This window comes from Colobus angolensis, unplaced genomic scaffold (genome assembly GCF_000951035.1).
Source record: "Colobus angolensis palliatus isolate OR3802 unplaced genomic scaffold, Cang.pa_1.0 Scaffold550, whole genome shotgun sequence".
NCBI lineage: Eukaryota > Metazoa > Chordata > Mammalia > Primates > Cercopithecidae > Colobus > Colobus angolensis.
The window spans coordinates 1,551,562-1,578,837 of record NW_012119044.1 but is presented as its reverse complement, the minus strand read 5'-3'; the positions used below and the strand labels follow the sequence as shown (position 1 = coordinate 1,578,837).

General features: G+C 33.6%; 1 protein-coding gene across 5 annotated transcripts in view; it reads right to left on the bottom strand.

The window, feature by feature from the left end:
- Positions 1–27,276, bottom strand: part of SOX5 (SRY (sex determining region Y)-box 5) — a 1,042,185-nt gene that overhangs the window by 52,010 nt on the left and 962,899 nt on the right. For 4 of the 5 annotated variants that reach the window (XM_011961452.1, XM_011961451.1, XM_011961450.1 and 1 more), the window contains one exon: positions 19,817–19,963. In XM_011961452.1, coding sequence (XP_011816842.1) covers positions 19,817–19,963 — 147 coding nt within the window. Of the gene's footprint in view, positions 1–115; positions 182–19,816; positions 19,964–27,276 lie in introns of those variants that run through there. The other variant, XM_011961453.1, reaches the window with a different exon arrangement.

Genomic DNA, 27,276 nt, shown 5'->3' with positions numbered 1-27,276 from the left:
TTTAGATAGCAACCTGGCAGAATGGGAGAAATAATAGAAAGCATCATTATGCATAAGTCATTTATTATGAGCTCCAATTAATTACATCAAAGAGTCATTCCCAGTGCTCACAAACATGCATGCACAGCTCCTATGGCACAAATCCCCAACAGTCTGGTGAACCCACTATAACTGACTGTTTAATGAGTAATGACAGTTATGACAATTAACTGATATAAACCATGCATTGGTTTATATTTGGGAGATGAGTGAAGGCCAAATTGTCTAAGGCACAGAACCTTGGAGAAGGACAGGTGTGTAGGGATGTGTGTGTGTGTGTGTGTGTTTAATGGATTAGACATTAGAATGAAACACGAAGCAAGAAAAGGCTAGGGAAGCCTAAGTCAGCACCCTAGTGTTATTGACTGTAACATTCATATCACTGTATTTCATTTTATTGTGTTGTTTTCTTGAATTGTTGATGGCTAAATAATCAAATTTCTTTAAGAAAATAAATAATCAAATACTTTAAGAAAACTTTCCTTTTTAAAGTGTTCTGAGTATACCCTTTACACCCACATATACCTTAAATAGAAAAAAATTTACTAAATACTATTAACTGCTAAATGTTTAATGGATAGTGGAGATTAATGAATAACTCGATTAATTCAAAGTTTTTCCTATTGTTTTTATTATAGCATTTCAAAAGTTATTTACCTTTATGTATGATGCACATACACATCCAGCAAATGTTACTTTGACTTGTGAATAATAGAATAGGAACATATGCAATATCAAAATGTATCCCTCTATATTTAAATCTCTTGTAATGAATTCTCCTCACCACTTGAATTTCAGTTCTTCTCAGTCTTCAGAACTTTGCTCCCTTGCTTTCCTCTTAAGAGTTGAAAGCTTGATGTCCCTGGGACTCACTGCTTTCTACTCAGAGATGTCTGCTAAGAAAGCCATTGTCAGGAACTACTTAGCCACAGGCTTCCTCCTATTCATGTAACTTGAGTCTTGACTGGGTCAGTACATCCAAACTACAACTCTTTTCATTCCATTCATTACAGATAGAGAAAAAGGGGCAGTCATTGAAGACAAAAGGTAAAAAGTCCAATAAGTAAAAATAAAATTTAAATGCAAAACTCACTTCTCGTACCCTACTTGCTTTAACCTAGACTGAGATCCACTCCTCAGGTTAAGAGCAGTACAGTAATAGTGATATAGGAGTTAGTAAGAAATTATTTAGGCTGTTAGTGAGGATAAAGGAGTTCTCAGTGGAATTTTCCTTTAATAAAAAGCAGCCTCTAAAACATTTCTAACAAAAAGCAGCCTGAGAAATCAAACTGCAAGCATAGATAAGCAAGCTAGAAGCTTGCATAGGTAAATGCCGGCAGCTATGCCAGAAGCCAGGTACCTTCAACATGGAGGATATCTCCTCCCTTCTCTTTGTCCCTGTGTGAGTGTCAGGGTACCTGCCAGATAAACTCCATTTGCATAATAAAAGATTCACAGACTATGTAAACGGCACACCTGACACTGGGCAAAGCAATCTCCTGGGCCCTATGTAAATCAAATACGACCTCCTCAAACCCCTCTGTAAAATGGACCACATCTCTTCTCAAACTCAGAAACCCGCTTGAGCATCCCCTTCCTCCGCAGGAGGAAGTGCTCTCACTCGTTCGTCCCCTTCCTCCGCAGGAGGAAGTGCTCTCACTCGTTCGTCCCCTTCCTCCGCAGGAGGAAGTGCTCTCACTCTGTCTCTCTTCTTTTGCCTATTAAACTTTCTGCTCTTAAACCCACGCCGTGTGTATGTGTCCGCAGTTTTGCTCTCCTTAGCACAAGATCACGAACCTTGAGTATTTCCCCAGACAACAAGGCCACTTAATTAGCAATTTTCCTTTATGAACACAAAATTAGAACAGTTGTGCCATCTACCCCTGTCTCTTCTTTTTCCCCCAAGTGGTGGGTTAATTCTTTAACTTGTTACACAAACACTATTCCCGAGAGAGTGATAGGTCATGAGAGAGAAGAAATTTATACACTAGAAGATAAAACATTTTCAGGCAATGTAAGTGACTAGGAAACTTCGATAGTGAAATAAATATCATTATGATTAATCTAAATGTCATGAAGGAAGAGTTTTATGGGGAAAAAATTTCTTGCATTTCATTTCATTTGGATTATTTAGATTGAATTCTTTGTCACTAAAGTGACTGACTCTTGGATTTGAATTTTGGATATTAGGTGTTTAATTTTTTTAACTTTTCATAAAGCTATCAATTCCTTATTCTGTGAATCCTTAGACCACCTTTTTTGTTTTTTCTTAAACAGTCTGAAGACTTACAAAAATATATCAAGGGCATGAGTTGTTGGAAGATTAAGTCTCAAAAATTTGCTTTTTGGATTAGATGAATTTTTACTAGAAATGACCTAAAGAGTATTTTCCCCTCCTCAACATATTCATCAAATCAATTATTTGTCATTATGATTGACTTAAACTGTTTTTTCCTTTTTTCTTCTAATTAACCTTTTAGTGAATAAATAAAAGGCACAGTATAAGTCTATTTGAATACAGGAATTATACATTATATATTTTTTACATATTTTTACCTGAGAACTTCTCCCTACACCAAAAGAAATGCTAATTTCATAATGCAATTTTGTCACGGAGAGAGCTAGTTTTTAAAAAAGAAATAAATGCTTAAAGCCCAATACACTATTTGTTACACAAACATTTTGAAGGGTAAGTTAAACATTAAAAAACTATGAAAGTATGTTTAGTAGGTTTCATAACCCAAAAACTTCTAACTTTTAAAAATAATTTAAATTATTATATAGCAGTTCACTTTTCAGGGCTGATTTTCTAACACGATTTACTCCTTGACATCTAAATTTTACAAGTTACAAAACATCTCCATATATTTTATTTTATTCTTACAGCAAGAATAGGAGATATCATCAACCCCACTTCACAGATAAAGAGAACGAGGTTGAAGAGATTCAAAAATTTGCTAACAGTCATACCTTTAAGAAGCCTTGGACTTGAACCCAAGTCACAGAGGTGTAAGCTTAGGCAACTTTTCAAAGCTGCTTCTCTATTATTTAAATGCCAATAGGAAAAATAATCATTAAGTAATAATTTCTTTGAAAACTTAGACTGCAATCACGTACTTTCTTTTTAATTCTGAAGAATTTTTTTTTTACCCCATAGATAGGGGTCTTGTAATGCTCAATTTGAGTAATACTGGTCGAGACCCTCACAAAATTTTTATGACACTAAATCAAGAAGTATTTTAACAAAGTAGCTATAATAAATTCAAGATGTATTCAGAATCCTAAAATTTATATCAAAAGAATACATATTTCAAATAAACACCATGAATATCCTTAACACTATTATTCATATAGACCTATTTGCCTTCAACTTAATACACACGTCAATTTATATACTTCCAATTCCTTTCCAGTCACTTGGAGAGGAACTAAAACTGCAAGAAATGAAGGAGAGGATGGAAAAGACCTTTAGCCCACTTACTGGCTCAGCCAAAGGCTACAAATCCATTCCAGGTTTATTTCAAATGAGTTGTGTCAAAGGTTACCCACTGGCCATTTTATAGTGATTTATAGCTGATGTCTGCAAATCTCCTTTATTTTAATGATAACCTCAATAGAGTCATTAAGGCATTCTTTGTCTTCATGGCAGTGACCAGGAGAGAACTGATGTCTTTAAAGAATTCCAAGGGGTGATGACTATTTATACAGAATGTCAGTTAAGGCCAGTTTTTATGTTGTGCTCTGAAGACAAAAATATTTTTTCTCAACATATTAAAGATGCTTTGCTTGATGATATATTCTGCCTGTTGATACTATAATGTTAAATTCGAGGTATGGGTCAAAGAAAATTCAAATAAAGATGAAAAGGCTTAGAACTGAGCATCAGGTAAGAGTTTGATCTTAATTATAACGATTTTGAATTTGTATTAAAGCTCTCACATCATAACGATTCTTAAGTGTCTATACTGAGTTAAGCATGTCATGAAGCATGAGGAATTGCAAGATTGATTTATCAGATATTCATTTAAGAAACAGTCAATTAAAATAATTAATGTGTAGTGAAACTCAGCTGTAATGCTCCTTGTTTAATTTTTCCCAGCCCATAACATTAAAAGAATAATACATTTAACAGTCTGAATTCCATAAAAGATTTTATATAGTAACTCTAATGACATCACTACAGAAGAGTTTTCATCACACCTTTTAGAATGAATTAAAGAGAAAGAATGAGTACATTTGTCATAGATTTTATCTTATTTTGAATGTTGCTTTGGTCCATTACATTGCCAGATAAAATTGATCTGTATTCTTGATTATTGTAGTATGGGATAGCGCGCACACACACACACACACACATGTACACATATAAATATATGGTCATGTACTGTATAGGAACACCAACATTTTGGTCAACCATAGACTGCCTGTATGACAGTGGTCCTGTAAGATTATACTACTATATTTTTACTGCACCTTTTCTATGTTTAGATACACAAACACCATTTTGTTACACCTGCCTAAACTATTCAGTAGAGTAACATACTGTACAGGTTTCCAGCCTAGAAGCAATAGGTTGTATCAGGTAACCTAAGTGTGTAGTAGTCTACACCACCTAGGTTTGTATAAGTATATGCTATGATGTTTATGCAACAATGAAATCACCCAATAACACGTTTCTTAGGACATATCCCCGTCATTGTGTGTGTGACTATACATACATATAATATATCCATACATATAATATAAATGAATATGTCTTTGTGTGGGTGGGAAGTTTCTCTGCCACTTTTGAGAACTTTTTTTGGCATAAAAGAGAAGCAGAGAAAAATAACCTTATAAAATGAAAGAAAATTTTTTCCCTCCTAAAACTTTATTTGAACTATCAATTAAACAATATAACAAAACTGGACACTATTTGTATAGGCTGGGTCTTTCACTTCAGGATCGACTTGATTCTTCAGCAGCTTGTGTAAGGGAGGTCACTCACCTAAAGATGTATTCATAGTATACTAACTCATGCAGTTAATGCATAAAACAGAATGCCCATTAATTCATTTATACATGACCTAAATATCGCTGAGTTTCCTACAGTACACCTTTTCTAATTTCAAGATATCTACAAAAGCCAACTTCACAATCAGAACCGGGGCAAAAAGAGGTAAATGGTGAATACTTTATTCAAAGCACAGTAAGGCCTGGGAAGTAAGGCATGGTTCACTATAGATAATATTTCTCCAGTGATCAAAGGTTCATATTTCCTAAATCCAGTATATTTTACCTAGACTGACAAGTTCAATAAGAACAAATCTTACTTTTAAATTGCATAATCTTTTTGTATAAATAACATTGTTTCATTTCTCTTAGGTACAATCTTATTCTACTCACACTGCATTATCTTCCAATGATCCAAACCATTGACCTTTGATAATTTATTTATTCTTCTAAAAGAAGTAGAGCATTAATTACATGCCAAGTATTGTGCTTGGTGCTAAGGATGATTAAGCTATAATCCCTACCCTCATGGGACTCAGGATCATACAAGGGAAGACAAGTACAATGAAGTATTATAAGGGTGCTTTGATAGTATTCAAGGAGTATGTGTTTGTGCAGTGGGGTGACATATGATGTAATAGCCAATTCTATTTAGAATTCTATATAGAAATGATGGTTTAAATGGATATTATATTACTAGTGGTGCTAAAAAAGAGAGAAAAGTGAAATGAACAGGGCAGAAACAACCCAGAGAAGTCCAGTGTTACAAACATAGGCAAAAAGAAGTGAAATCGCCTGATACCTGAGAAAGGGATTTCGTTTGAAGTATACATTTTTGGAACTGGGAGAAAGGCAGAAGTATTAATTAGCCTAGTGAGGTAGGTGGGGCTAGATTGCAGAATGCCATGATAAGGAGGTTAGACTTCATTTGTTACACACTTGTATCTTTACATTTTCATTCTTCTTAAATTCACTCAGAAAGTTCTACAGATGTATTACACTCAACCTTGTTTCTTTCTCCAAAATTCAGGTAAAATCCAACCTTTTATTCATTCATAACTATGTGTCCTTGCACAGACTGTTTCCATTTTACTTCAAAAACCTTCTAAATGTCACATCTTCTGGAACCCTTTTGCTTATTCTCCTATTTCTCCCCGGGTTATGTTACCAACTTTCTTCCTTACCTCCATATTATTCTTTGAAGAGCACTTAGCCTACAGTATTTTAATTGTTGGCTTACTTGTTTGTTTTCCCCATTACATTGTACTGTGTGTTAATTGCTGTTCTTTTTTTATTCTACCAAAGTGTTCAGCATATTAGAGGTGCTCAAAAGGTTTACTGAAGAATCCTTTATAGAAGTTGTTTTGACGTTTCTAAAAGTAACTCTAGAAACTTCATCTATGACTAACAGTCATTACATGATTTTTAAAAATTTATATAAACAACATATTGCTTTGTTTCAAGCAAAATGTAAAGTCTCTTGCTTGGAACAGATCAACAACATGTCTCTTTCCCACAGAAAACATTCTCATTTCTCCTTACCCAATAGAAGATAACTCATTTATGACAAGTTATATTTTATTAACTATCTATTCTAAGTGGATCTTGGTTTTTAAAGCAGGACTCAAATATATTTTGAAAAAACATATTTTTAAAAATCATATTTCTTTTTGTCTTATTAAATTCTCAATGTCTTATTTTATATGCCCATATTCTAAAAAAATATAGCTATACAAAAGTCCAAAGTTCACCTTAACAATAGCTAGAAAGCAATTACTGCAGTTAAAAAAAACTTTATACAGACACATTCTCTTAGATTGTATTGTATTCATAAGTATAATTTTGCAAAGATTGAAACAGTGAAAACTATATTACAAACTATAATAACTAGGGTTCAATTCATATTAAGATTTATTATTATAACATAAACGTTAATCAAGTGTACATTTGTTAAGAGCCTATTAGGGGCCAGCTATTTAAATTTCAATAGATAGAAGACATGTTTCTAATGCGATCCATCCTACAGAATTGATACCTCCTTCACTTATTTTGTTGTAACTCCATCAATTATAGTCCCAGATAGAACAGATCAGAATTCTAGTTCAGTGCAACTTAATGAATGCTAATAGAAAAAGATAAGCAAAACCAAAACAAACACAAATTACCTAGAGGTTCTTTTAAAATGGGATCAGAATCATCATTTTTTTAGATAAATGACAGCATTATTTGCATGAAACCTGGCACTAAAAATTCCATCATTTGACCCAAAATTCTTGTCTTGCTCTGTATTCATGTAGGGTTGACCTGAATATTGAGCTCCCACTGATTTAAAATGAAACTTTGATCCTCAGAAGAGTTGCACAGAGAAGTATAGAAAACACAAATCCGTACCTATTTAAAGACATTCCTGTTGCTGTCATAATGCTTCTTAAAACATACTTCACAACAGTATTTTTTTTCTTATGTTATTTTAAGTGCTACTGGAAATACCACAAGAGAAGAATTTTTGTAGTATTTCATCCTTTCTATTTCTGGTCTCTATTTTTCTCCTATTTATGAAATATCTACACTGCCAAAAGTCATCAAAATTGTAAAGCAAATCATAACAGCACAAATTACAAAAAATAAGATTATTTGGTTTTTAAAAGGTCCAATTTAAATGAAAGTCTCCCACAGAATCCCAATGCTGGAAATTGGCCTTGCAAAGCACTATAACAGAGCTTTAAGAAAATATAATTTGTGGTTTCATGAAAATGTGAGGTTATTAGACTTTTTTGGTATTGGCCAAAAATTTGAGAGAAAATATATTTTTATCTATTTGAGTATACATTGTTTCTTTCATATTATTCTGATAAGACCAGAAAAATGAAAATTCTCTTTATTTTCTATAAATTTAGAGTTCTGATCCTTATCTTTTAAAAAACCCAAATCATAAAACATATTTCTTAAACTGTTGGGTTCTGAAAATGTCACTCAATGGAATCAGCTAGTTCACATTTGAAAATGCAACTGCTAAAAGCTGTGGGATATTGCAATTTAAGTCCTGCAGCTCACAAGGTGAAGTGTGTAATTCTAAGAAGCATCAAAAGATACTATCTATAAGGAGATTCAGGACTAGAAAAGGAGCACGTTCTTCCCATTACAACCTGGTATATGACTCGGGTTTAGAGAAATTCCTACCTATTCTTAATATTTAGAGACTTCTATTTTTCAAGCAGCAGTCTGACAATCAGGTTCTTAGCAATATTCAATAATTCTGAACCATTGAGAGTGCATGTTTCAAATTTAATATTTATAAGTGTGAAGATTTCAATGAGCAAAATTCTTATTTCAGTATAGACAAAATTTTAAATATATATTCAATTTAAATAAGAGACATAAGATTACTCTGGGCTGGCCGTGGTGGCTCATGTCTGTAACCCCAGCACTTTGGGAGGCTGAGGCGGGTGGATCACCTGAGGTCAGGAGTTGGAGACCAACCATGTTGATGGTGAAACCCCATCTCTACTAAAAATACAAAAATTAGCTGGGTGTGCTGGCAGGCGCCTGTAGTCCCAGCTACTAGGGAAGCTGAGACAGGAGAATTGTTTGAACCTGGGAGGCAGAGGTTGAAGTGAGCCGAGATTGAGCCACTGAACTCCAGCCTGGGCGACAGAGCTAGACCCCATCTCAAAAAAAAATAAAATAAAATAAAATAAAATTACTCTATTTCCTTTAAAAATAGTTTTTCTAAATTTCATATAGGTAGTCCACGTTTCTTATGTTCTCCAAATTTACAATACATAAGACAAAGAATATGTGTGCCTACAAATTCCTCTGATCATATTACACAGACTCTAAACAATTCACTTAATGTAAATTATACCACTGCATCTGCTGAAGACCTTTCCCCCACATTTAATACCAATCAAGTCATACAATTTCTGGTCTTTGTTTTAAAAACCATAAATAAGAATGACTGGGTTCTTCAGCTGATTATTAGCAGCAATGAGAAACCACATGAATAATGATGGAGAACCTCATTTTCTTATAATATTTTGGACATGCTCTGGAATAAAATAATCTCTATTGCTCCTTACATTAACTTTGTGCAATTAATGCCACTACCATGTTGTATGTACATTACTGAATGTGAAAACAGGTAAAACTAAAAAGAATCTCATTTTATGAAATACAATGCAATAAAACTGATGTATTAGATCTTTGCATACAAACTCATCAATTTCACTAATATAAATTGAATATTAAGTGCTTTAAGAAAGTACATGTTTAAATAAATGATATAATGATTTTTTTTTTACCAAGAAAATAACATTATTTAAAAAAATTTATAAAACCTTTAGAGAAGTTTTTGGTGTTTTTCTTTGTTAAGTAGGTGGCATTACATGCTTATATGACAGGAGGTGTGACTTTTAAAAAGCATATACTCACTGGAAAGAGGTAGAGAAGAAGGAAGAGAAAAAAGACAGAGAGAGAGAGAGAGAGAAGTGGGATCTAAAAATATATGAAAGCAACCATACTAATCAGAAATTTGGGTGTTTTTTCTTATGTGACTTGTTTACCTACTTAAAAGACATTATGTAAAACAAGAGCTCCAAAACTCTTATGAGCACTAGTATATAGCAATTATAGTTTTTTAAGGTGACTATTTTAAAATCAATACTCATGTAATTGTGTTAGTGCCAAAATATCATCTAAAAAGTTGACTTTGTAATTTGCTTCACATAGGTGGTGACAGGTACTATCAATGGTATGTGTTTTCCTATATTGCCAGTGAAAACTCACTGATGAAATGAATCTGGAAAAAACAAAACAAAACAAAACGAAACAGGAAATATTCTGGGTTGAATCTACACTTCTTGTCCATATTTACTGCCCTTCTTAAATTATATCTGATTGTCTCTATCTACATTCTTCTTCATATCCCTCACTTTATACACTCTGCTACATGAGCACACATATCTGTCTACACTGTTGACCACTATCCTCAGGTCCTAGGACTCCAACACCTCATAGGCAATTAACAAATATTTGTGGAATTATGTCTCTCCAACAACAACATCCAGGATATGTCATTAGGGCTCAAATTCCAGTATGTTTCTAAGGAAGCACTGTAGAAGCACTTAAAATATTAATTAATTAATTGGCACAGGAGAAAAAAGAATTCCTTTGCTATAAAGACATGATACCTGAGAGGAAGACAATGAGTACATAATAACAACAGCTTGATAAGTAGTGTGACAGATAGAAATATATCATTAATCTTTAAAAATGAATATATTTAGAATATAATTCAAAGTCCTGGACATGAAAAAATCCTATAGGATCTGATCTTTCTCATTTCCCAACCTGACTCCTTATCATTCTCCTTCATGTTCACTGCACTTTAGCTACCCCAGCCTTTTCTCTGAACCTTGAATTCACCAGCCTCATCCACATGTCAGAGTCTTTGCAATTACTTTCCCTCCTGTTTAGAACAACCTTTCCTTAGACCTTTACAGGTGTCCTCCTTTTCATGATTTCAGAGAGGGCTTCCCTTAAAGCTCTCTCCCAAGAAGATACCCTTTCTTGTCCCCAGCACACTATCTTTGACCATGTTTTATTTTTTTCATAGCACTTACCATGCACAAAATTATCTATGTGTTTAATTGCTTATAGTTTGCTTCTCCCCATTACAACTGTGAAATTGTAAGAGAATTACTGTTTTGTTTACAGCTGTAGTTCTACTGGCTTGAATTAAACTTGATACATGATAGAAATAATATTTGTTGAATCAGTGAATGGTAGATGTAAACATAGGGTGCTACAGAACACTAAAAAGGGACCATCCTTTTAAGAATGAAAACCAGCAGAGCTAGGAAATACAAATCAACTCTGTATGATATTGTTTGGGCTCCTGATTAAACCACACATGAAATCAGAAGAACTTAAAAAAAGAAATTGCGGACCAGGCACGGTCCAGCACTTTGGGAGGCCGAGGCTGGCGGATCACGAGGTCAGGAGATGGAGACCATCCTGGCTAACAAGGTGAAACTCCGTCTCTACTAAAAATACAAAAAAGTTAGCAGGGCGTGGTGTCGCCTGTAGTCCCAGCTACTCGGGAGGCTGAGGCAGGAGAATGTCGTGAACCTGGGAGGCGGAGCCTGCAGTAAGGCCAGATTGTGCCACTGCACTCCAGCCTGGGCGACAGAGTGACTGTGTCTCAAAAAAAAAAAATTGTGACCAAATGTACTTCCATTTTCTGTCACTTGCAACCGAAAGAGAACAACTAATGTAATTGTTATTCAGTGACACCAAAAGAAAAAGTCCTGGAAAGATGCTTTCAGTTCTCTTTAAATAAGAACATTGTGATATTAAGGCTTATTCTGAAATACTACCTGTTGGGTACAATGTACACTATTCCAGTTATGAGTCCACTAAAAGCCTAGGCCTCACCACTAAGTGATATATCCTTGTAACACAACTGTACTTGTACTCCTAAATCCATAAAAATAAAGAAAATAACAAAAAAGACTTATTCTGCATAAGACAATGCTATCTCATTAACTGGTGGACTCCTTGACATTGTGAGACTCTAGGCAGAAGCAAAGTGACCTTGAGACTGGGTTATTGTGTCTTGGACTGAATACCTTCTGGATTTCCTTCTGACTTAAGCTTCCATACCTCTATAAATAAAATATCTTACACATTTTATCAAATAAATACAACTTTTGAGTACTTTGGGTTTTTAACTTGTCTTCAGTTTAGAATGTTTCATATCTATTTTCCAACCCTCATGTCTACCTGTTTAGTTTGTATATTGTTTTCTTTCTGCTCTCCATTTTGTAATGTTTAAAAATATTAATAGTATTCTTTATTTTCTCTAGTGGAAAATCTAGATAAAATCTATTCAGTAATTTTGCCTATATACTATTTTCCATCAACCTAAATAAGACATCAGTAATTGTTGTCATTTTACAAACAAATTTATACTTTGAGGCATCTCTGTAAGAGAGACCGCTAAAATTCTTCTTCTTTTATGAATAAGAATGTGTAAGCAACGTATATTTAATAAAGAGAAAGAACCAACTCTGACATTAAGAATAGTCCTCCTTAGTTTCACATATCAAGTCTCAAATCAAATCGTTCCAGTACAGGTGATGGCTAAAGTGACAAAAAGGAGTTGATTATCGACAGCTCCAAAGGAGGCAATGATCAATAATTTAGCATAAAAAATAAAATATTTCAACTGTTTTAAAGTATGCTTTAGGAAGTCAAAATTATAAATGATTTCCCCCAAAAAAGAGTAACTACAGAAATGTACTTTTGCTTTCTCAGTCTCTGACACAATAATGACTTAGCATTTTCAGCTATGATATTCATTGAGGTTTTATTAGATACTCCTATATCCAGATATCCTTTATTGTTCTGTTTTTATTTCCCTAAACGACTTAGGTTTTAACTGCCTGCTGTTTTTATTACAATGCTTCAAACACACAGATTTTTAGATGGTGAAGCTACTTTGGGGTGCACCTATTTTAGAGTGCAAGTTTCCCTTAAAAAATGTAATTCTGTGGATATTCCTTAGTCTGCACATGCTCCACATCCTCTTCTTTGCCCATAGTTTGCATTATTAAAAAGCTTTGACATGGCTCATCATGCTGTGTGCATGAGACATGGTTCTGTCAAAACAAAATCAGTATACTGGGATACACAGCCCAGGCTGGGAAAATTCAAAGGACATTACCTAAATCATTCTGCATATTTGTTTTTTTTCATTTAATGCTGAGATTACAAGTAGCCTTTTTAATAATTTTTATAATTTTTATGGTAAAAATGTGACCAACCCTCAACTTTCTGCGTCATAAGAATATATCGCCTAATGATCTGGACATTTAATACCACAGAGCTCAGAAAAGCCTCTGTTTAAGTACCTAGCCATTTGAGATTTCATCAACGGAATAAAGATGAAAAGGAGAGGAGGAGGCTCATCACAGGGGTTCTGTTGATAACATTTCATTTAACTTATTTCCATGTAGCAACACAGAATCACAAAAAGAAAACTATTTCATTTAAAATGACAGGGCAACTATGTTACATCCACTGTAAATAAGTCCCACCCAGGAAGTGATGATAATGATAACGGGCTGCATTTGCAGTTTATGGGGTGATTCTTCTTAGATGAAATCCACCTCTTGAGTGTATGACACATCCATATCACATGTCAAAGGCTAACAAAAGAGCTATTTCACAGATACTGAAATAAAGGAGAGAAAGGGGTTTTCAACAGCTATGTAACAAAGCATACAGAACAATTTATTAAGCAGATTCTGGCATTTAAGTGATATGCCAGATACTGTTAAGACTAGAAAATGGTCAATTTAAATGCGGTTATAATTAGCTGAGGCTAATACCCCTTTCTGTCCTGAACTTGTGAGAGAAATGGAATCTACGAAAGTACCAGGCCCACCAGTTTCAGGATGGATCAGTGATTTGATGCTGATATATAGAGATAAATGGTGGCTCCTCTTTTATCAATACTATTTCAGCACCGTGAATTACTTAGAAATACTACATTCACAGACCAGTTTTAGCCCTGTGCAGTAAGTCATGATTTGAGATTTTGACCTTAAGAGCTCTCAGAGTAAGTCAAATAGTAGTATTCTAAAACTTTTATATATTGGAAATAACACCCCTAGAAACTACCACTCAAAATTTCACATGGTCAGATGAAATGTGAAAACTATTAAATGAGGTTATAGTTACATAGACCAGTGCTTTTTGAACTTTTCATCATGGAAATATTCCTGTGGAGGCCTTAGCACTTCCTAGTCCATTTCAAACTCATGAAGTCTCTTTGTTGTCTTGTGCTTTATCTTTTTATTTTATTTTATTTTATTTTTTTTATTGAGACAGAGTCTTGCGCTCTCGCCCAGGCTGGAGTGCAGTGGCGCGATCACGCCATTCTCCTGCCTCAGCCTCTCCAGTAGCTGGGACTACAGGCACCCGCCACCTCGCCCAGCTAATTTTTTGGTATTTTTTCGTAGAGATGGGGTTTCACCATGTTAGCTAGGATGGTCTGGATCTCCTGATCTTGTGATCCACTTGCCTCGGCCTCCCAGAGTGCTGGGATTACAGGCATGAGCCACTGCACCCGGCCACTCTTGTGCTTTATCTTCAACAGATGTTTTTTGTCACAATATTAAAAATAATGTTTTATACTTTGTGTTAGTGGTAGGTAGACTTGGTTGTGATTATGCTGTATGTGTGCTTTGTATTCTGCTTTTTCCCCACTTGGCATTATAAAACACTGTCTCCAATTACCAAAAATGTGTTCATTTCCCAAATCTCCTGTGAGAACTAATCCTCAATCAAGACGAATCTTGATTATCCTCTGATTTCTCATACTGCTAGCATATTGCTAAGTAATCTTGTGTATATGTGTACCACAAATGGTGACTCATAGTATTAAACTACAAAATTCTACCCTGCAGATCAGTGTGTATTGATATAATGTTTACTTGATAGCTTGAAACTATGTGATTGGTACCATTTCAGCAAAAAAATAGGTTCCCTAATAGGAGTCATCGGCACTGCTGATATTACTACACAAACAGGTGGTACCACATCGGGCAAAATCTTTACTATGCCTTTGAAAGAGGATCAGATAACAATAAAGTTCCAGTTCTTGCTTCTGAATTTGAAGCAATATTATAAGGACAGTGCAGCTCAAAGAATCAGGTTGTGTCTGGTCAGCTGGTTAGGGCCATTTCTGGCTTGTTGGAGAAACATTTCTTTTCCTTGTCATACTCCCAGGTGCTACTGCTGAACAAATGGGAACATCACTGTCAGAAGTATTCGAAAAGAACAAAAAAATTGATTAGGACAATCTGTGTGCTCTTGCCGTTGATAGAAACACAACTGTGACTTGGGGTATGACCAGGGTCATGGTAAGGTTAAAAGAAAAGCACCCAGGAATTCTCTCTTGTCATCGGCTTTTTAAACTGTTCTTGGCTGCTGCCGGCAATATGTAAGTTTCCATCAAATACCAAGGGAGGTTTTATAGTATTTACAAGTTGCTCTTAGGATTTTCCCAAGAGGTCGCTACTTTTACAATGGCAGAGCACTTACAATGTGAAGTCTGGATTTTAGCACACCAAGTCTTAACATTTGAAGACTTCTTGATAACACAGAACTATAAGCCTATTCATAACTAACAATTATTATGAGCTGTGTGTGAAACTGAGTCTAAATACTCTTCCTCCTAAAGTAACTGTTTTAAGTCTGATACTGATTCCATTAAATTTAAAAGAAATGATTTATTTTTAGAAAACAAATGTACCAAAAGGTCAATTACTATAACAAAGCAAAGGTCATCTAGTCTCTTAAAAGACTACACGAAAGTATGTGGAAATTCATTTAAATAAATATGTTGTGCAAAAATGAAAGTTGATGAATACATTGCAGTTCCTTCTGTGGCAGAAAGTTAAACTACAAGCAAATAATTAAAACATTTGTTAAGGCTATAAGCAGATTCAAAACAACATTATTGTATATGTAATTCAAATGTCAATACTGCTTAACAATAACTCAATTAAATAATTTTCTTTAATGTGAGAAGGTATAATTATTTTTATAATTTTCATTTAACAGGATCTCTTGTCATAAAATTTCAAGGTTTTACACTTTCACTCAGACTTATTTACCAACATTTAGCCATAAACTTAGCTGTTAGGACATACAAGAGCTGGAATAGAGCTAAACATGTTCGCTTTTGTGGGTCAATGAAAAACAACAGTCCTGGAGTAACATCCAAAAGGGAGCAAATTAAATAATTGCTAAAGAGACACATGTACAAATATTTAGAAATATTTTATTGTAACAGCCGAGAAATTTTTAAAATCTGTCAATGCTCTTACTTCTGTATCATCCAGTCTTTGGCAAGATAGACCATGGGGGGAAAAATATATATATACGTATGTATATACATATAACTATATATATGTATATGTATGTATATATTTGGCTTGGGACTAATAAAACCAAGGCATTGAGAAAAGAAAAAGCAACTCATGACAATATGTCAGGCATTAATGCAAACAGTTCACAAACAGTAAGTTCAAGGACCTGTAACTCAACAAGCAACACTATGCATGTTCTTGAATGCAGATTTTGAATAGACCAGATTTCTTTTCATGTTTTCAGATTTACAGAACACAATTCCAGTGTGCCATTTTCAGAGGTTCACTGTGAGTCCTCTAAAGGTTTCTTTATCATTTAATATTATAAATAATTATGCTCCTGGGCGGCAGTTCAAAGCTCAGTACAGCACTCGTACAACACCACAGGCAGGTCAGGTGACCTTTCTCCAATTCTCCTCTCTCTGGTGCTGAGGACAGACAAAGTGATATGTCTGTCATACACCATTACCATTAGAACAGAATCTTGTTCTTTTATTACAACTGAACTCCGCCAGATTTCTCAGCAGGAATGCTAAGTGAAATCAATGTCTTGGATTTCCAGGCTGAGCTTGGAGGTCACAGCCACTCTATCATTTCTCAGCATTATCCTTTCTCTCTCGCACACACACTCCCCAAGCCTCCAACTGGCATACAGCAGATTGAAAACAGCATGCATCAGAGGACTCATGCTGTACAATTTTACAGTCTTTTGGAGCCCCCTCCTTTCGATTCCCCCCTTCCATTTTTTGCAAATTGCAAATAAGTTTTGTTTGTGTCCTTCTCTAGAGTTCTGAGTCAAAGGCAAAGGCATACCCAGGAAGAAAGGCAGGCAATACAACTCAGAGAACATGGTAAATTTTTGACAGCTATCAATAAGATCATTATCCTCACATCATCACCTGGATGTGACTTATGATTCCATTGTTCCAAAGAGCAAATATACTTTTAACTTAAACCATCAATTTGGTTTATGCCAGGTAGGTATGTAGACAACACAAAATCCTTTAATAAAATAACTCTATTTTATGGTAACACAGACATGAAAATTTGCCAATAAAACACACAGAAAATACCCCCAGGACATTAATAATTATTTGCTTAAAAACATAAATATGATAATAAATGATAGCTATTTCACATGAATAAAATAGCTTTGTGAAGTCAAAATGTTTATTATGCTATGTATAAATGTCAATTCCAGGCTATAAGAAAGTAAATTCATGTATTGTAATGGGTCCTCTTTATTTACTATAGGTGGTATTTTTTTGGCCATGTTCTTCATTAAAATGACAACAGTATTACTTATTGCTGTGGCTATTTTTAACCCACTACATTTTACTGCTGAGTTGAAACACAAACACACTGAAGAAATCTTTTCTGACAATAAGAGCAGTTGTGGACAGTATGCTACAGGGCACTGAGCAAAGAAAGGGCATATTTTTATTCAATCGTTGTTACTTGAAAAGAGGCACTTTATTCTTAAACCTTTGTGTATTTTACAATAATTGTGGATGGAAAGAAGTACAACACCCACTGTTTTCTTAAACTTGATATGATAGAAAATTCATAAAGGCTTACTTTCAAAAAGTAATTGAATTTCAAAGAACTATATTTTTAAATAATGTATAATCATGGCTATGGAAACACAATCTACTTTTTCACTTGTATTAAATAAACAGAGGTATATAAAACCACAGGATGTGACAGATTTCTGATACTACTGAAAGAATGATTCTCTTTTGCACAAAGTCTATAAGGTTCTATGAATGTATAGAACTACATAGTTCATAAAGCAATTTCTTAATCTTAGCAAAGCAAACCTTCAGTTACTTTAGCATTTTCCATGGTTACCTAAGAAAATATCATTGTAGCAACTGCTCAATAAACATTTGAATGGATAAATGAGTGAATGGACAAATCAGCAGATGCATAAATGGATGAGGCTGACTGTCATCAAAAGCTTCATGATGTTTTGTATAAGTAATCTGGTGAGAAGGTATCAATGATAAAAAGTGATTGTAGGTGTAAGAAAAAAATCCATCAGCCATTTAAAAGTGAGCTACATATCCTAAAATCATAAAGTGAAATGTCCTGATGTAAAGCCTCATTATGAAACATGATGTGAAATCACATCAATAAATCAAGGGAAAAAACAGAGAATAATAATTCACAGATGTATCTGTGTACGACAATGACTACGCTGCTACAGCGATTTATTTTATCCGAAGTACATTTTTCTTTACAGGTGATACATGAAAACTGCTGGTCCACAGAAACACTAAAATTATCACTACTTTAAAATTAAATGTATTTAATAAATGTTAAAATTATTACCAAGTTTTAAAAACTTACATGCTGTTGTGATTATAAAGAAAAGCAGACCAGGTCTTAGATATACATTAAAGCACAGAAGATGCATGGTCCATTAAACAACTGAAATAGATCTTAAAAGTGGCATATGTATACTCCTACTGTCAATGTAGTATGTACAATCATTTTCATTAAATATTTCTACATATTGTTGAAAAAACATGGTCTAAGGTCCTTGTCCAGGTTAAGTTATATTCCCCAAAATATTTGTCTTTTAGTAATATGGAAAACGACTGGGGAATTCTAGGAAGACGAGGCTAGAGTGCCCTTTTCCAAATGATTGATTGATCCCTTCTCCTTACTGATTTACTCTCTGGAGTATACAATAACTCTGAACGACATCCTGACAGAGCCACCAGGGTAGTTGAGAAAGATTTTTTTAGGATTCTTGGATTTTTTTCTTTTAATATTTTCTAATCTTTTTCTCTGTGTATTTCAATGATTGTGACTATTCTTACCCTAGTTTGCTTTAGACATGTCAACATGGTATTCATGGGATGGAGAACAGAAGCAATTTTCTACATAGTTCAGCAAAAAAAAATATATATATATATATATATATGTGTGTGTGTGTGTGTCAGCTTTCTATTCAACATTTTCTAATAGAATCAAATTTTCTGGGGTTGTTTCCCTGAGTAATCTCAAGGAATATTGCTTTATGATCACTCTTCTTATTTCTTGCATGGAAAGCTTAACATATTTATACAATATCATTTAAGGAAGATCTTAATACAAATACAATTTTAAAATCAATTTTTCTCTCCTTTTAGGCCAAGAAACATACATTATTTGACTTTTCCCTGATCCTTTTCCATGTGTTCTAATGTTTTCTTAGCTTAAAAACCAAAACTACTTCGAAATTGCCTTACTTCTAACACTACTATTATCTTCATTTCCTTACATCATAATCTCATTGGGTGGATGATTTATCTAAAAGTATATCTACACTGCACCACATCATAACAGTCACTGATATTTTTAAAACACCTTCTGTAGGTCCTAATTCTACTCGCATTTAAAGGTCTATTTCAGTTGTCCCTTCTCTGACAAACTCCTGCTGGGATCTCTCACTGAAGATCATCTCTGCCTCCCAATATAACTTCCAATGTACTTTATCTATAACTTTTCATAAAATTTATTTTGTATCATAGAGTATGGCTATTTGGCTATTTTTATAAATATCTACATAATCAGACTGTAAGCTCCTTGGGTAGAAGATACCCATTTGATTATCTTTTTTATCACTCACATTTTCTGCTATAGTTATCAGTACATGCATATTGAATACATGAATAAATGAATGATTACATGTATGCAGATAAGTTTACATGCACACCTGTTGCCCTTACTTGATTCTTACCTCCTTGTACACCCAGAGTTTAACCTAGCTGCTGGCATATAATAGACATTTAATAAATACCATTGAATGAAAAATAAAACTAAGTGGCAAGACAGTGGCTTCTTCAAAAGGGTACCTTGCTTTTGGGTGGTGGGCTGTTTGTGCTCTTGTCTGTGTGAATGCTGGTAGGAGATACAGCAGCACCAAGGTTGCCTTGGGGTATGCCTGGCAGCTTCCCTCCTGGAGATACCTGCATTGCAGCTAGCTGGGCAGCATATAACTGCTACAGAAGAAAAAGAAGGGGGGGGAGAAAGAATACTATGAATCATAAAATAAACGTACCTTTCAGAGAGTACATATATTCAGATGTGGTATTTTTCCTATGGGCATTTTGTTTAGTGTACTGGAATATTTAGAGAGAAGCCGTCACCTCAGATTTCATTACTTTTTAGGGGAGAAATGGCAGATACCACATATAAGTGATCTCACCTTCAGTATGTCCAGGGACTCAAAGCAAATAAGAGCCATCCATATTTACTTTATTCCAATGCCTATGGAAGGCAAGTATAACATATTATCCAGTTAAGAGCTCTTTATATTCTACTTTGAATTTATACAGTGTGTTACAAAAGGATGCTTCATATACACAGTAATTTTCTACTATCCATATTGGTTCAAGCCCTGTATGCCTCTTTGATTTCTTGAAATGGGCACCTGAAACAATTTTTCTGAGGGTTAGGTGGGTAGAAGTAAAGAAAAGTCACTGAAAGGCAATGGAAAAAAAGCACTTAAAGAATATTATCTGGTCAGTCTATCTATGTTGATAAAAATTAACTGGATGCTTGCCAGAAGTTTACTTTACTTCATGATATATAAACCCAGACAAATCTCAAATTATCTTGAGGATTAAGGTTTTAAAGAATACTGCCTAAAACACATATTCTTCCACTAAGCCATTACCTATTCTTATCAAATAAGCAATAGAAATTGTCCAAGTAATTAATAAAAGAAAAATTTTACTTTGATAATGATAGCCATATGATACATTATCCTAAAACAAGGAAGTTGCTTTAAATTCAAATACTACATCAAATATTTAGATTATTACTCTTTTCATCTTCTTTTTGCACTTTGTTAAAATTTTAAATAACTACATAAGAAAATAATTATTAAATAAATATATCATTTAAATTACTAAATAGTTAATATTAAATAAATTTTACACACACACATATCCCAGTTTCTTATTTCTCATTCGTCTTGAGATTCCATGGATAGCATTTACAATGCAAGCTAAAATTTCTACAATGAAGCAAGAAAAAAAGCTCTCAAGGAGAAGTACTGTGAAATAGTTATCTGGATTATCTTAATTTTTTTTCTGAAAGAGAAATTCTGAAAGACAAAATTGCTCACAATAAGCCACAGATCCTGATTAGCAGTGTCTCTCTCTAAATAAAATAATGAAAACTGAAAACAGCACACATTTATGTGAAAATACACATACATAATTCTCCAGACACTATAACCTAAATAAAAATACATTAACATTATCGATAAAAATTATGCCTTATTTTTATGCAAAGTAATGTAAAATATATTCCAGAGAAAAACTGAAAACCAGAAAAATATTTTTATATCAATAATTGTCTCATAAGGGTTTTATGTGTTGGAATAATCACATCTTTTCTTAACCCAGCCAACTGGAAAGAATAAAAATGATTGTCTTCAATTACATAAACATTAAAAGGATAATTCACTTCAAAAATGAAGACTTTAGAGTTTACTATTTAAAGAAAAACTACCAGAATTGCTTCATTTCTCCCACCTGTGTTAAAAATCTATGGCATTATACCCTGCAATTTAAGAAGCACTTCTTTCTGGCATCATTCTAAACTACTTATAAAGTCTTTAAGAAAACAACCAATTATCCTAGGATATCACTTTACAGATTAAAACTCTGCCCAGTAGAATGCATGTACTAATATTGAATTTTAAAAAATATATGTTTTTTCACAAATTAACTAGCTAACTATATTACAGTTTATGCATTTCATATTGGATTGTATATTGTATTCTTGTCTTTAAAAATGATTTCACTGGGTATTATTACTAGAGGATAAAAATTCCTATTACTGATTTGTTATACACTAAAAATGAGATTATTGTATAATTACTAATGACATGGAACATTACAATATCTGTGGGTAAAGAAAATGTGAACAAAACAGTTATTCAAAATATAATTTTGATTCTTCATATTATTGACAAAATTATTGGTTATTTGTGTTATTTGGGTATTTAAATAGCTTAACCAAGTAGTCATTAAATGTGATTCAATATTTAAATATTAGGCACCAGAGACAGTCATAATTTCCAAAGAAATATAAGAACTAATATTAAAACTACAAGATTAAAAACTCTAAAATAGTTTATTGAGTTAAAGGATTTAAAGGATGGAGATGACATATATTTGGAAATAAAAGTTATTCATATTCTTTCCTCATTGAAATAAATGTACTTTTACCCTTTTAAACATGGAATTAAGGTGTATCTGAGTAAAACTGTCCTAAAAGAAATGCTTTTGAGTTGAAAGGGAAGAAACATTTGTAAAAGAGATAGACCCAGTTAAATAGGCTAATATTTCTATAATAACAGTATGATATCATTTGCCTTGCTGGTATTTCTACAGAATACAGAGACTTAATGTAATTTATGATGAGAGATAAGCCTGCTATTCAGTTCGAGGGTGGCTAACATTAGGGTGCTCTTCTCTACCCCAAATTGCCCATAATCCCTTTCTCATATTTGGCTTCTGTGCAAGAGGACAACTTTTAGAATTACTCTTACCCAACTGTGATCAGGTTTCTACTATTCCCACATCATTGCATTTTCCACCAAGCATATCAAATTTTCCTGGTTTACCAAGGTATTGAAATAAGGCCAGGAAATATCTATTTCACCACATTTTGTGTCACAGATATATTTTCTTAAAAGTTACATTATAATACAAAAGCAAAAATGAACCCCGTCCTAGAGAATTTAACATACTTTGAGTCTGCACAGATAAGATCAGGAATTTTAATACTCTTGTGTTCTACCCTAGCCATTCACAAATTAATAGGAAATTTCAGTAAAATTAAAGAAGCTGACAATAATTCTTCTATCTGGCTATATATGTAAGAGTGGATAACTTTTTAAAATGCTGCTGTGACTTATTTTAATTCAAAGTTTTAAAAATTTATGCTCCTTTTTCTATCCACTAAAATATGTGTAGTATTGATTTTAAAACAAAGAAGCCAAGAAATGATGAACAGTTTCCTTCTTTTATTAAATGTTCTTGAAGCAAAATCCAGCCTAATAACAGGTGTTTACCCTGAGTGAAGTCAACAGTCACAGAACCCTTGGTTGACTTTGTAGAGGGGAAAGGGGCATGAAATCTAGTGACTACTAGAAGGTCACCCAAAGTAAAAAGCATCTGGAGAACTATAAAATCCACTTATGTTTCTATGTGTGTCTTAAAGAGAAAATCTGGTTAACATCTTTCTTTACATAATGACAGATAAAACCCAAAGTTAAACATAAGGTATATTATGATTTGAATGTATTTTTATGATAGTGAAGTTGTCTAAAACATCAGAAACAAACAGATAACACTAAACATAAAAGGCTGAGCTGAGCCAGGTTTGGTGGCTCACACCTGTAATCTCAGCACTTTGTGAGGCAGAGACAGAAGGACTTCTTGAGCCCAGGAGTTTGAGACCAGCCTGGGCAACATAGTGAGACCTCACCCCCTCCCCCCCCAAAAAAAAAAATAGCAGAGGAGACAGAAATTGTACAAACATAGTATCTGCCTTAAGTCAAGACTGATAAACAGAAAACAATGAGACTATAAGTGTACTGTAACTGTATGTCACTGTTGAAGGTGTTAGAGAGAGGAAATGCATCAGTGCATTCAGGTATGTTTTCATAGAAGAGATGGAGTTAAGGTGGACATAGAAAAATGAGATAATATTCTAGGAAGGGAGTACAATTAAATGAAAGGCATGAGAGCAGGAATGAGCTAGTTGCTGCAAAGGAAATATAGAGGTTGGTGTGGAACAGTGAGTGGTAGAAAGGACAGTGCATACATAGACACGTTAGAGGAAAATAACATTAGTTTTGTAGGCTACATTCACCTTATGAAAGCTTTTGAAACATAAGCAAAAGAGTTTTCATTGAAAATGTAGTAAGAGAAAGCCACCGACTGTTTGAGAGCAATAGATATAATGTTTTTAGCTAGAATATTGATAATCCAGAAATATCAGCTATGAGGTTATCAATATTTAACAGTGATAATTCTGATCATAAGAACTTGAGTTGCAGTAACAGTTGTGAAATGAAGATGGAAAAAATAATTTCCAGTTCATAGCACACTGGGCACATAAAAATTGCCAATTAACTGGGGAAAAGAAAAGAGAAACAGAGGAACGGGATGGTAATACAATTTATACACAATCTTCATAAGTATATAAGTATTCTCACCAATCATCTATTCTCATTTGTGTATATTCATCATATTATCCTTTTAAGAAAAACAAAACACATATACTATATTTTTCTTTTATTTCTTTCTTTCCTTCTTGACAAAGGAAGAATTAATTCACACAGAAAGGATTTCCCTGAATGACTAGATTCATTCAATCATGAACTTCCCCTAAAGTGTGGCTCATTAAAACACTTTTAAAAAATTATGAAAAGTGTGATGTTCTCCACTACCAACAACATAAGCTTGAATTGTATCTAACTTACTCAAGTCTAATCAGTTTTTCCTGTAATTTATTATTATGTGCACCAAAGCGCTACTGGGCAGTGGGCTGGCAGTTCATTAACAGGTATTCTTTCTGCTCATCTATAATGGCCCACTATGGGGCCAGAAAAGGTCTGGTAGGATAACAGACATTTTAACTTGTACCAATTAATTGTTGCTATTTTGGGGGAAAAAAATAGTATAATTGTATTTGGACGACATAGCTTTTATGCTATGGTTAGAATTAATAGTGTTAAATCAATCACGCTTTTATATGAAGATACCCATAAAAATACCTTAAACAAGTACTTTTCAGTGTGAGGAGTAGAGAAATTCTACAAACAGTTTATTTAAATTCTAAGCTAGACTATTTCATTAATTCCTAGAGGTGATAAATTCTTGCCACTTTTCTGTAATAGCTTACTTTCCTGAAATTGCTAAAAACACAACTTCTCTCAATGACTACTAGTCCACTGTCTAACTGCCATCTGGAGTATTTGGATTCAGTGCATTAGGCACTGACAAAAATATCTATCAAGATTTGTTGCCCCAAATCATTTACTGACCAGTAAACCCCTTGAAGGCAGAGATTATGTCCCTGCTAATCAATGCTTTATCAAAAAATTTTAAAAACGAGGAACAGTAAAATTGAACAAACGTAGAAATTGACTATGTAAAATATTAATATAGATCTTTTGTACATATTTAATGTATTTCATAATGATAGTGACTATACAGGGAACAAATTTTTAAAATCCGAAAGGAATTTGGAATGCTTGTACAATCCGAAGAATTAGAAAGAAAGGCTCATTAATAATACAGATAAAATTCACATTCATTCACTCATTTCATTTGCTTGAGAGAAAAAAATGAATTTAAATCTTATCAGCATAAGAACAAAATAGATTGTTAATACCCTCATTGTAGTCATAATCATAACAGTAACTGAATTTGTTTGCAAAATAAATACCAAAAATGGGTGAAGATTATTTGAAAAAAGTTAAAAGTATCTTTTCAAAAGACAACAGAACCAAGAGTTGAAGCATATGGATATTCTGAAATATTTTGGAAAAGACAGATGACAAATGCCTTCTTTTTGATAAATAAATATACATGATTTACTTGCTGAATCTTAAATATTTGCTATTTAGAAAGTAAAAGATATTTAGTAGTAGTTATGGTTGCTGGTAGGTATAAGCTCTTTCTTTGGGATCTTTGTAGTTTGCTCAAGGTTTAATTTTCTATTTTTAAAAATTATTACTTGACCAGTATCTCCTCAGTCCCCCTTACCTTCTACTCTGGTAATCACTATTCTACTCTCTACTTTCATGAGTTTGACTGTTTCAGATTACACAGGTAAATGAGATCACATGGTATTTGTCTGTCTGTGCCTTGCTTATTTCACTTAACAGAACATCCTTCAGGTTTATCCATGTTTTCACAAATAACAGGATTTTCTTTTTTTTCAGTGCTGAAAAGTATTCCATTGTGTGTGTGTGTGTGTGTGTGTGCGTGTATACACACATATCACATTTTCTGTATCCATTCATCTACTGATGGACAATAAGGTTGATTCCATGTCTTGGTTATTGTAGATAATGCTGCAATCAACACTGGAGTACAGATATCTCTTCAACATGCTGCTTTCATTTCCTTTGGATACATGCCCAGAAGTGGGATTGCTGGATCTTTAATTTTTATTTTAACTGGGATCTTTCTACAGGTCTCCCTTTTGTGTGCCCAGTCAATCTGGATAAAGGCACAGGAGACAGAGATGATGCCATATACAGTCACTTACTTAGGAGCCAGCAGCATATGACAGTGTATGGTTTGATCCAACTATTTTCCTTTGCTTCAGGCATGGATTAGGAGATGGAGATATTTCTACTTTATTGTGAAGACAGTGCAAAATAAGTTATGTCCACCATCTTCTCTGTACCCTAACTCTCCCCCTTTTCACCCTCTTTACACTTCTTCTCCCCAAATCACCAACTTTGTAGGAGAGCTGGGCACAAAAGGCATTTTAAATTAAAAAAAGAAGAACAGTAAGATTACAACTGAAATATGTCTTTCTTAAATACTGTATGATAAAACATACTGATTCCTAAAGACAATCTGTGAACTTTTTACACTGTCATTATCTGAATGGAGAGTGCTAAGAGCATGCATACCATTTAATACTGTTTTTTTGTGAAATTGTTTAAAATTATTTTTGTAAGTATTATCCTTTTCTGCAAGTGCAGTCTCATATCAAACACCAGTATATAAAACAGAGACAGAAGAGGTATATCATAAATGAATATAAATAAATTTTACATATTTTTAATATATTTTATTGCTATACATTAGATGTACATATTTTGAGGGTACATGTGATAATTTGATACATTCATATAATCCAAGTCAGGTAATTGAGATTTTAAAGTATTTAATAAAATGTGACCAATGAGATTGTTTAGTTTACCCCAAGAGTTTAAGCAGGCATAAGGAAAAAGTTGTAATCCTTTTTCATGCTCAGTGATAAAGTCCTCACTCAAAAATAAATAGCTGTCACTTCTAAAATTGCACATAAGCAAATATATAGACTTGCATCTTCTAAAAGAACATTATAGAGCTAAAACCTTGCTGATTAATAGCTTCTCCCAGGTCAAACATACCTATAAAAATGGAAGATTTCTTTTCAGTCCAGGGTTTGAAATATGGCAAGAACAATTAACATATGTGAAATGTGTTAAACATTTGGAAAAGAGATTTTAAAATATATGTCATCTATTATGATTTTAAAAAACAGTTGAATATGAACTGTTAAA